Source organism: Lampetra fluviatilis, chromosome 36 (assembly GCF_964198595.1).
Source record: "Lampetra fluviatilis chromosome 36, kcLamFluv1.1, whole genome shotgun sequence".
Taxonomy (NCBI): Eukaryota; Metazoa; Chordata; class Hyperoartia; order Petromyzontiformes; family Petromyzontidae; genus Lampetra; species Lampetra fluviatilis.
This window is the reverse complement of record NC_136310.1, coordinates 1,934,084-1,946,364: the sequence shown is the minus strand read 5'-3', so window position 1 is coordinate 1,946,364 and position 12,281 is coordinate 1,934,084. Positions and strand designations below refer to the sequence as shown.

General features: G+C 46.6%; 1 protein-coding gene across 3 annotated transcripts in view; it reads left to right on the top strand.

Moving 5' to 3' along the window:
* Positions 1 to 12,039, top strand: part of LOC144945020 (membrane metallo-endopeptidase-like 1) — a 98,942-nt gene extending 86,903 nt beyond the window's left edge. For 2 of the 3 annotated variants that reach the window (XM_078873185.1, XM_078873184.1), the window contains 4 exons: positions 4,544 to 4,609; positions 5,778 to 5,873; positions 9,332 to 9,408; positions 9,990 to 12,038. In XM_078873185.1, coding sequence (XP_078729311.1) covers positions 4,544 to 4,609; positions 5,778 to 5,873; positions 9,332 to 9,408; positions 9,990 to 10,089 — 339 coding nt within the window. In that variant the 3' untranslated portion in view covers positions 10,090 to 12,038. Of the gene's footprint in view, positions 1 to 4,543; positions 4,610 to 5,777; positions 5,874 to 9,331; positions 9,409 to 9,989 lie in introns of all 3 variants that reach the window. The other variant, XM_078873183.1, reaches the window with a different exon arrangement.
* The last annotated feature ends 242 nt before the right edge of the window (positions 12,040 to 12,281 follow it).

The following is a 12,281-nucleotide window of genomic DNA, read 5'->3' as shown; positions in this document are numbered from 1 at the left end:
AAAATCTAAATTTTCCAAAATGAAAAAAATTGCACCGCAAATTTACTCACCCGTGACTGTGGATGGCAATCATCGCGCCCTGCTGGCAGACTTTATGCCCCAGGTCACGCTTGCAAATGAGGACCTTCCTAGTCTCTTGAACTCTCCCACCTGGTTAAGCAAAGTATACATCTCAATTTCAAACGCTTACGAAGGCTAGAACTCTTCCAGATCGATGGTCCGCACACGGAGCCAAAAAAAGGCCGCATCCTGTTGGGAGGATTGTGAAAGATTGCACGGGATGCTTTGGAGTTTAATTCGGCATCTGAGTGTGTGTTTCACACATCGTCCTTTTTTCATTAATCGGGTCTCTGAGCTCTACGAATGTGTGTGTGCGTCATCGAGCTTGAAGTGCAGTGGGGGAAATGAGGCTATGTTGAACTGATGTGAATTTAACAGGCTATATATATGACTGTGCTTGCCTTCAGTTCGGAGTGAATGTGGCACCACTCTTTATTGGCAGTCTTGATGAACGTGAAACGCTTGAAAATACATGAGGTCAGCATGAAGGTCGTTGAAAGTTAAAATCTGAGGCAAAGTTTGCAATTTAGTGTTTTTATATTGAAAGACGTTAGTCGTGGGATTTGTAATTTTTTTGGCGGAGGTTATTTTGGGATTGAGAGTGAGCAGAATAAAAAGAAACATCCACACTATTTATGTACGTGATAGAAAAAAAATCATACATTTTCCCATCTGTGAGTCAGTCTGTTAATCACAGCGCTTGAGTTATTTTAACAGGGTTGATTAAAGTCGTTCTCCTCGTAAGGAACCAAGGAGCTGCGATCTTTGATGATGAGCAACGTATGAAATATGACCTTTGACCTATGTAAAAAAATAATACGGTTGAATACTTTTACCTTGTTAATCCTGCATAGCTTTATACGTTTAGACTTTCTTGATTTGAGAGTTGGGATAGATTTATAAAACGAAGAAACATCTAGGAACTCTGTGAGGAAGCAATCGAGCCTTTGCAGGAAACTTTTTAAAAGATCATCATCACCATCCAGTACGCTTCTGCCCAAAGTCTCATCTCATCGCTACATCTCCCCCAATCGTCATCCTCTGCACCTCCGATTAGCGCCGGTGGGTATGTGCAGTGTGACAAGTTCAACATACATACGTACTACCGGGCGCGTTCTTTCATTTGTCTTAAATTCATTCACCGTTATCGTCCATTGGGCCAGGATTCCTACCAGTGATGTGACCTGCCCATGGCCCCACTTGGGCCTTGGCTTATAGTTAAGGTACACGTGGGAAACACGTTCATCGATAGGAATGTCATTTGGGTGCCTTCACATTATCAGATAATGTGAACGCAATAACCTTTTGATACGTTGATTTATTCCCCCCCCCCCACACCAACAACAACACAATTGGACATCTCTGAAACGAGCTGTAATCATGAACGCATGAAAGTGCAGTGTTTTGGCCGTCGGTTCGAAGTGCTGATTTAATAAGCTGCTGAATCCAGGCTGCCACCAATTACGAGAACCAAATCCCCGCAAGCGCGAGTCGGGTCCAGCAGTGCTGTGTTCAGCTCGTGTTCGATATCAAGCCAGCAGAATGCATTCTAGATTGTACGCTGGAAGCTATATTTGCAAAATTTAGCTCGGCCTTTATGTTATTTCAAACACTGTTGGGTAAAAGAGTCGCTGAAGTCGGTTATATTTGGAAACAATTTTTTTTTTGCCGTGAACAGACTTCCCTCCTCTTGCGGCACGTCTGTCCAACATGGAAGAGTAGGCCAAGCGCCCTCTAGAGGGGCTGTAATGAGCTCGTTCTAGCGGGGGGGGACGGGGAGGCTTTCGCCAGTAGTGGTTTTAGGAGAAAGAAATTGCAGGGCTGCACCTTTACCTTGTATAGTGAGGTGATGTTTGTTAAACAACTGAATGTAAATTATCTCTAAGTAAGCTTAGTATGATTTTGTAAGGCGCTCGCAGTACAGTGGCATTAAAGTACGTTGTCTGAATCCGTTAAAACAGCCTAATGTGCGAATACGATTCCAGTCAACGTAAACAAACACTGAGCGAATCGTTGAAGTGTTGTTTCGAATGATTCCTTCCGATGCGGTCACTGAAACGTCACGTTAAGCACGCGCCACGTCACGGAGTGTATCGCCGCGTTTACACAACCGGTGTGGGGCAGAAGCGGATATCAGTGGACCCGGAAAGAATGACAGTCGCTTGGTCAATGTGGTGACTCAGGTCACTCACGCAAACGAGACTCCTTTGCTGGTCTCTTGACTTCTCGCCCGGGAGTAAAACAAAAAAACAACGTCAACTTGAAACTTGGTCCTGCTTTACAGCAAGTGTAACATTGCACGTCAGATAATGTTTAAGATAAGGAGTGCGGTTATTGAAAGTGGTGGTGTAGTCATGGTCGTGGTGGTGTAGTCTCACACACAGAACCATCGACTCGCATAGAGACCCGCTGAGAGGCTGAAATGTTCTGGCAGTGGCTTCATCGTCATGGCTTTCTGCACCAGATGATGCTGGGAAAACCAGAACAGGTGGCAACCCTGCTCAGAGCCCGACTGTGTTCTTATACATGCTTCTAAGCACTATACTCTTTGTTTTTTTCGATAAAGTCACGTAGGTGAAAATAAAAATTAAATAAAAATGAAATAAAAATGAAAACAACAAAAAATGAAAACAATTAAATGTATTTGTTTTCATTTTTATTTAATTTTTATTTTCACCTACGTGACTTTACCGATTAAACCCAAAGAGTATGGAGCCTTGCAGTCACACAAACTTCAAATCTAGAATCTTCCAAGCACTGTTTACAAGTTCACAGTTTCGTGTGTATTTAACCACAACCCACGCAAGACTTCAATTAAACAAATTCCGTTTTCTCGGCGGAGGCGTTAATCCAGCAGTGGTTTGACCACGACTGATGGTGAGGAGGACTTGATCCTCTTAAGGTATTCACATGCAGTGCTCATCCTGCTTAAACTTCACAGGAACAGAATGTCTGGTGACGTTTTCAGTTGGATGACTGCCAATTCCCAGTATGTGTGTTTGTTTGTGTTGTACTTTACTTCATTTGTAAGAAAATACTGTCACTTTTAAACACTGAATAATGCATTCAGGCATGCATTGTGGCAAGCGTGCCCTGCGTGGGCTGACGTTTATTTTAATTCACGAGGATACAAATGTAATATTTATATGTATAAAGAAGGAAAGTACAAGTTGTTAAACGTCTCTCGCCTGTTAATGTAAACGTCGATGACTGTCAGTCTGGTTTTCGAGTTAAAGTGAATTTTTTTGCGGCTATTTTGAAGTCAAATAACGTCAACGTAACATTTCCCGTGAAAATAATGACCTTCAATTAATGATCATGTTCGCAAAATTTTGTCAAATATTCAAATTTATCTGCAGTGATGTTCACGGTTTACAAACTGGTCTTGCAATCCAGCGGTCTCTGCCGGTCCGAATCGGTCTCCTGGTGCGGCGGTTGACGCAATCGACAGGTCTGACCATCGTGGAAGAGTAGGCCAAATCACCGCAACGTCATGGGCTTCCCCGAGGGCCGCTCGTCGTCGAGGGCACAGTGGCGCGCAAGCGAGCGGCCGCGGGGCTAAGCCATGACCCTTGACCAGGCATTGAATTCGTTCTGTCGGGCCGCGTCCCTGGCATGTGTGGACGCTTCGTTGGCGAGAGGCGACCGCTGCTTCGTTAGATGTTGGCTCCTCAGCTCCGCCGTGTGTCCCACTCAAGCCACGGCTGAGAGGCAACGCGGAGACTTCAGATGATAATTAACATCCACGCCGATGCACTCTGCCGGTACGGTGGTGCTGGTGGTGGCGGCTGCCGCTAACCGCTGCACTACCACTCCACACTAAACGCTGCACAACCTCTGCGTGGCACATCTGTGTCGTGATGTGCGCGGCCACCACGTCGTAATTCACTTGTGTCCCTCTAGAAGTGAAGTGCGCGTTCGCGGCACGTGCCTTCCTGGACTGCACCGCGCGATGTTGTCGTCGCTTGTGCGTTTTCGTGGCAAGTTGGCACAGGCGGTGCATCTGCCAGTCATCTCAGTCAGTCGACCCATGGACACCTGGGTCTGTGGCGTGACCTCCTTCCAGCGGGCATTCGACACTTCACGTGGCCTTAAAGTGCACATAGCCTGGCACAAGCGCCGTGGTGATGTCGCCGCCACTCAGTGGCGAATGGCGTTTGTTGTTGTTGTTGGAGTGGAAGTGTAGCGGTTAGCGCACTGCGCTACGAACCCGGCAACACGAATTCGAACCGTAGGTTGACTCCGCGTCAAATGAGGACCTGGTGCGGTGTAGTAAACATCGCCACTCGGGAGACAAAGGCGGCCGGGCGTGGTGAACGCCAGCCGTCGTGTGCCTTTAATAGGCGCTCGCAAACAGCACTTGCCCAGACAGTCTGTTAAGGCTTATCCAGGAGTGGGTGGGTGTTTAGGCGGGATCTTTGTCTTTGTGTGTGTGTGTGCGCGCGTGTGGTATATGTAATGCGCGTGCGTTTGACTCCTCCAGCTCAGCGGAGTGAAGACTCTGGGAGAAAACATTGCGGACAACGGCGGCGTTCGCCATGCCTACTGGGTAATGAGAGACATTCCTCGCGCTGTCAGTCGACCGATGATTAATTTAAATGATGCCGTGGAAGGAAATGAGTGGTTAGAATAAAACATGTAAGAGCTGGCGCGGCTGTGCTCAGGCGGTTGGGGGGGTCAGCTCAGGCAGTTCTCCTGTGGAGAGAGTATTCCGACTTGGATAATGATCATCATGCTTTATGGCATTTACCGAGTTCCCTGCCTCGCGAATTATAAATGCACCTTTAAAAAATGCAAAAGGTCATCAACATGCTCAGGTTGTACGGCGTGCGATGTCGCGGATAATCTCGCCGCATTGTTGAGCGGGCGTGATTCGGACGATCGCAGTGTGGAGTATGCTCAATGCCACCGCTTCCGTGAAGCAGTGTGCATGCACATCACTCGTATGCACGTACAATGATGATTTGGATGTGTATATTATCTTCATACAGCGCCATCTCAAAATGCTCTGTCTAAACACTTCAAAAGGCAAATGAAGTTGCCCAATGGTAGAGCGAATTCATAATCCCAGTTTGGTGGTTGAACTCGGCCCATCATCATCATTCTAAGATCGATAAAACTAGTACCACTTTGCACATAAGCCAACAGTGGTTGTCCTATGGATGAACGCACCCCCACCATAGAAATGTGGAATTTCCACCGCTGGTTTGGCAGGGCTGTGCTCAGTCGATGAGCACCACGCATTAAAGCTGCCGGCAGGTGACATGCGTACGGCTACAGCGCGCGTGCGTGTGTACGTGTATGTGTGTATGTGTGTACGTGTGTATGGGTGTACGTGTGTATGGGTGTACGTGTGTATGTGTGTACGTGTGTATGTGTGTACGTGTGTATGGGTGTACGTATGTATGTGTGCGGTAGTGTAGCGGTTAGCGCGCTGCGCTACGAACCTGGCGACCCGGGTTCGATTCCCGCTCACGACCAACACCAGTGGCGATTATCTGAACCGGTCCTGGGCCTCCCCTAGGTCGACTCAGCCTCAATTGAATTCCTAGTGTGCTGTGTAAACATCGCCACTGGGGTGACAAAAGTCGACCGGGCGTGTGCCTTCCTGGGTGCTACTCACTAACAGCACTTGCCCCAACGGTCTGTTAAGGCTATACGGGAGGGGGGGAGGGGATGTTTGTCTTTGTGTGTTGTCGGCTGCTCCTGTATCGCAGGCATACAGACGCTGGGTCGAGGAGCACGGGGAAGAGGCGCGCCTCCCCGGGCTCGCGCTGAATCACAAACAGCTCTTCTTCCTCAACTTCGCCCAGGTACGCGGACGTCACCCGGGGCTCATGCGCAGGAGGTGCTCGTCGCCTCTCTAGATGGAGCGTCTTGAATGTTTGTCTGTAGCCCTGCGTGCGATAGCGTCGAGTGCAGTATTAGAGCAATCAGCAGGCCTAATTACCTGGCCTGGTATACAGGAGGTCGTGGGTTTGATCCCGACCCTGACGGCCGTATATTTGGAGTTTTAGTGTTCTCCCCATGGTAGTGTGGATTTTTATCCAGGTCCTCCAGTTGAACTATCATTTGTGCTCCTTTTGGTAAAGTCACGTAGAAAGAAAATTAATTAAATAATAGAATACGACGTTTCGATTGCAACACAAGCAATCGTCATCAGGTAGAACTAAATTTGAGAGAGAGACAAAACACAGACACGGGGACACACAGACAGACACACAAGCAGAGAGAGACAACACAGAGACTCACAGTGGGCCTTATCTGGTAAAATAAAAAATAGTTCAGCAATTTAGTTTACAACTATCCTTAACTGTCCCCCCACCCTTCCTCCAATCCAATCCAATTTGATCACGGTCGCTTACATACGGTGCGAACGAAATTCGACACACGCACATACTTGTGTGGCAGAGTTCACGGTCAAAAAATTGCGGAGTTGTAAAAAGATCGGGTAAAACCACATTGCAGCAACATTGCCCCCCTACCGGGAGATTAGATAAATAATCGCGCATGCAACGTTGTGTGTGGATACCAAATGTACTCATTATTATTACTACTACAATTGCTTACTCAGGAAAATCCTCTCCGAGTTCAAAGACTCCTTTCCAGGAGGGTACTGCGAAGGTTTTTGCTCAGTACAAGGCGATGTTGATTTGTGTAAATCCCAATTTCAGTCACTTATTAATTGGCACTGGAATGTGTGTCCAATTCCAATTACATTGTGGCTTTGTTTATTTTTTTAAACAATGGAAGGGAACTGGAAAACCCGGAGAAAACCCATTGCCATACAGGGGGAGAGAACATCCAAACTCCACACAGAAAGGTTTCCTGAGTCAGGATTCCAACCCAGGCCCTTCTTGCTGTAACGCGCAAGCGTTACCATTGCTCCACCCTGCGCCCACATAATTGCTGAGAATCATGATAATAACCCTAACCTTGACCGCCACTTTTTCAATCGCCTATTTTCTACCCATTATCCTTGCTTCCTGGGCCTCAAAACCCATTTTTTTTACACAGCAGCTCTTTTTTTTACAGAGCAGCTGTTTTTTTTTCTTCTTATCGCACCATCGTGCTGATAAACTCAAATCGCCGTTCAAGTAGCAACAAAACGACAGAGTGAACTGCACTGGCCAGTAGAGGGCGTGTGACCTCCTGACAATTTGGGGTTCAAGGCATTATAATTCAGTCACGATCTTCCTCAGAAAAAATTAAAGGCACATTTTAATTTATTTATTTTAATTTACTTTACTATTTTATTTTTTAACCAGGTAAGGACCACTGAGCTAAATAGCCATTTTTCTCGAAACGACCAGGCCACAAATGAGAGCTCAACGAAGTGGCTTATCATCATGTGGAAATGTATTGCAGCAGCAAAATACTCTAAAACTCATGTGTCTCAATGTGGAGGGAATAACTGGAGGACCCGGAGAAAAATTCACACGACCACGGGGAGAGAGACACGCAAACTCCAAATATACAGCAGGCGTCAGGGTCGGGATCGAACCCATAACCTTCTCTACACCAGGCGAGGTAGTTAACATCTCCTAGCCACCATGATGATGATGAGCGAGAAAACACGCAAACTCCAAATATACAGCAGCAGGCGTCAGGGTCGGGATCGGGATCGGGATCGAACCCACGACCTCCTGTATATCAGGCGAGGTAGTTAACACCTCGCCACCACATTCGCGACTAAACGTCCGCTTTCAACGCCTCCACAGTTGTCGTGTCCACAGTTGTATCCACCGTTGTGTCCACCCATCAAAACACAATTGCGAACGAATCCGCGTGCAAAATCTTTGCCGCAAACGCTGCATGGAGCCCTCGCCGTGCATTCATCCTCCCAGCCGCTCCACCACACCCCCACCCATCACCAACTCCCGTCACACTCAGTGGAGAAGCACGGTGGTAAAGATGTCCAGAGTCGATTCGAAAATAGGTGCTCATTAAAGCGTGGCTAAAATGTCCACTTACAAATTGTTGACACTCAAAAATATCTATGAAGTATGTGGTTGTGTTTTAAGAAAAATCGCAGAGTGGCAGCGAATGTTACAGGAATTATACAATCTCAGAAGGCCGTGTGGCCGACGTTTTGTATTTATTACGTGGAGGGACAGATGTGTCACGGAGGCTTATCATTTAGCTTATTCTTGTGTTTTACACTTAACTTATTTTGTTGGTTAAACGTGTTGGTTAAACGTGTGTATGCATAGAGGGTGTTCTGACAGCCGCTCGAATGAGTTCAAGCAATAGAATGTTGATCGAGTTTCTCTTTGAAAAACAGGCTTATGTAATGTAGTGGCCTTCGACCTCTCAGTTATTTGCTTATCGTTATATATTTTTGTCTGCTTATTGTTCGCATATGTGGGGATAATCTCCATCTGTTCCATTCGTATGGGAGAGAGTATTGCGTGGGGTTTCTCCGGGAACTGCAGCTTCCTCCCAGATGTGTGAACACTCATTGATTGGCCGATAACGCCTGAATAAAGAGAGGGGCTGCAGAGCTTGGGAAATCGTTGGCAGCACCGCCTGGCCGTTGCCTTCCAGCTTGTTCGTGGCTTCTTCTCTCGCTTCCGAGTCTTTCTCTATCGTTAGTTCGAGAGCGAGCGGACACTGTGCAGTGCGTTACAAGTTGAATTTATCATTCGCATTTTTATCATCATCATCATGTTTTTACGCTCGTGTTGCGCGTTTTCATTCACGACCACTGTTAAAGTAAAAATTGTAATAACGTAAGCAATTCCGATAAGTTACAGTGGCTTACTGAATGTACGAACAAAAAATGCGTTGGACAGAGATGGCAACACTGTGTACTTGGGTGACTCCGCTGCTTCTCGTGGTTGCTCTCTCCAATGCGCTTCCGGGTCGCACCGCGTGTTGTCCGGCGCGATGTCCGACGTTTAATTCCACGTGCCGGGAGCATCTTCACTGTTCCTGTATATATGTACGTTGAACTTCTTTCGCACCGTACGTAGCAAACCGTTCTCTTCGGAGGTGCGGGGGGAAGGACAACAAACTGAACACAAAAAGCGGTCCTGAAGAATGAGTGTTTCTATTTCGATAACTTCAAAGTGCATAGCTCCAGTGGCTTCCTAACATCTAATGTAGGAAGTAAGAGCGTTCCAGACGGCCGCAGAAGAAGCCGTCCACAGCGAGTGAACCTTCGTTGTCACTTGAAAGCAAACTAATCGATTAATTAAATAAGCTAAGCTAAAATTAATACACCAATTGTGTGCAAATGGCTTGCTCATCTTTCACTCACCGCTCCCAGGTTTGGTGTGGGTTGCATCGGCCAGAGTTTGCGAGCAGCATGATAAAGGCAGATGTCCACAGTCCGGGCTTGTTCAGGTGAGCAAAAAAAAAGTGTGTGCATGTATCTTTCAGGTATTGATAGTACAGTTCTTTGCAAAGTGTACTATTATGCTGTATTCTATGATTTAAAAAAACAAAAAAAGGTCAAAACTACTGACCCCACAGATGCAGGCCATGAAAATCTGTCATATTTCACTTGACCTGACATACCTGCGCCGAGAAGAATCGTCTACGGTAATACTTGCCCCTAACCACGGCCCCCTAACCCTAAACCATAACTTTAAACCACAAATTCTATCCCTTGCTCCGAAAGCCCAAACACTAAAACCCAACCCGACATAATTCACCCTCAACGATGATTAAAGAAGCGTCAAACCCAACATATTTCATCGGCAGAAACCCAAGGGGGCTCAGAGATTGGATGAGACCCTTTGTCTACGATTGGATAAACATAGGTGGGGACAATGGTGCCACGTACACAGTTTGTTTCCCATGCATTTACCTGGGATGGTAGTAGTCACTTCCTAAACAGAAATATAGACTGTGTGCTATTCAGCCGCTTGTTTTTTTTTGTAATATATGTACGTGTTTTCTTTTCTTTTTTCTCACCTTTCCAGAGTCATTGGGACCTTGCAAAACTTTCAGGAATTTTCCGACGCCTTTCAGTGCAAGCACGGCGATTACATGCACCCAGCTCAAAAATGCCGCGTTTGGTGACAAGGCAAGATAAAGATGCCCTGTATAGCCTCAACAGACTTTTGGGGGAAACGCTATTGGCGGGCACCTATGAAGGCCAGCATCGGCACACGAGGGGTGGGTGGCCAGCACTGCACCCGGTGGCGATGTTTACACACCGCACTGGGTACTCATTTGTGGCTGAGTCGACCTAGGGGAGGCCCAAGACCAGTTCACATAATTTCCACATGCATTGCTTTTTTGATCGTGAGCTGGAATCGAACTCGGGTCGCTGGGTTCGTTGCGCAGTGCGTTAACCACTGTGGGGTTAGTGGTCTGGTGACCAGACCCCACACACACACTGTGTAAAAATAAAACAAGTAGTTGTTTTATTTTGCAATGATTGAGCAATATGTTGTTTTCGTGTATGTGTCAGTATCTTTCCAGAATTACTTTCCTTTAAACGTTGTCACATCCAGCAAACAACTTGAAACTGTGGAACAGTAACTGCACATTCCCGGGCAATTGAAAAAAAATGTATATATTATGTGCCCAACGTTTGCTTAAGTTATTGTCGAACACCTGCTACTCCGATTGTATATACAATACATATATATGTACCAGCAATGATGTACGATCCTCACCCTTTAGATCTCGTTAATAATAATAATAGCAAAGATAATCAAAACTCCAGTGCCTTTTAACAAAGTTAAAGTTGGTTCCTGTTCAGGTGACATAGGGCGACTCTCGTACGAATATGTAAACGGTCAGGAACAGATTTCAAATGCAATGGTGTGATCCATGAGACAGGTTTTTTTTTCGGTCGCGAAAGGCCTACGTGTTAAGCAATGGTGTGACTTCACGGGAAAGCTAGACTATGGTACGGGCTCGTTTTACTTGCGCGCCATATGCACGCACCCTCTGTCTTATTAGCATCGGTGTGTACACGCATCGTTACTTTGCTCCATGGGGAACGGTTGTGTCCTGAATACTTGTATGCACTGCTTTGAATGTGCAGTCTTGCAACGTGAGCAACGTATGTACATGGCTAACTTTGTTGAACTTCTTTCGCACCGTACGTAAGCAACCGCGCTAATCAGAGGTGCAGGGGAAGGACAACAAACTTAACACAAAAAGCAGTTGTAAAGGAATGAGTTTCAATTCCAGATTTTAAAGTGCATAGCTCCAGTGATGTCCTACTATTGGTTGGCTACGTATGGTGCAAAATAAGTTCAACACACATATATAACTCTTTCTTGCGAGCATATGTAGTTGTTGCCGTACATTATATTTTCATACTCAATTTTGTAAATGTAAACCAAGACAAATTTAACACGAGGATTTCACCGCAAGCATCTCGGGATTACGGTGTGACTACCCATGACCGCGTTTCAAAAGAGAAAATTAGATGGCATTAAAAGTATAACAATAATCGCGCCTGCTCGTGTCAGTGTGTTAGCCCTGAGCATTCCTGGCAATATGTGTTTCACGAACAGCGAGGCCTGTGTTGTAACGGCGAATAACAAGACGCATCAAATGAAACGGCGATTACCTTGAATGAGAATTGGCGTCGCTGCTCACTTCCTTTGGCACCACTGGGGCAGGGGTGGACATTTCGCATTACTACACCGGGAGTGAATATTTCCACAGAATGTTAACTTGTGACTTCTCACAAAGTGGTTACCCATTCTAGCTTCATTGGGTCGACGCTCGAGCGAGATTTGAACTCGGTGAGTTGGAGGGATGACGCAATCACCCAACATCGTGTCGATGGGTGCACGTTGGACGAGCGCACAGATCACGACGCGGCTCTCAATGACACCGCCGTACGCCCACGTCGCTGAAAAGTACAATTAAGAAAACAAATATTCCACGGCTTCTTCAGGAACTGAGGGCGGAACGTCGAACAGCAACTCTCGGCACAACGCGAAAACTCACCGGAGGAGAGCCGCAAGGCACGACTGCTAAAAACCAACACCATGAGGTCTAACGAGATCAGGCACAATCGTGTCGATACAGGATTAGGTAGGATTTGAGTTCCCGTAATGCAGACGCTACTGATTGAACTTTGACCGCAACTGTGTCAATGTTGGCAATGAAACGGGCGTGGAGATGCGTTTCTCTGCACGATCGTCGAAGCGTGTTCATCCGCGACGGGGGCGTTCGTCGCCCCCTTGAATCGCCGCGACAGGCTGCAATCAGCGGCGCGAGTGTCTGCGCACGCGAATGCTCGC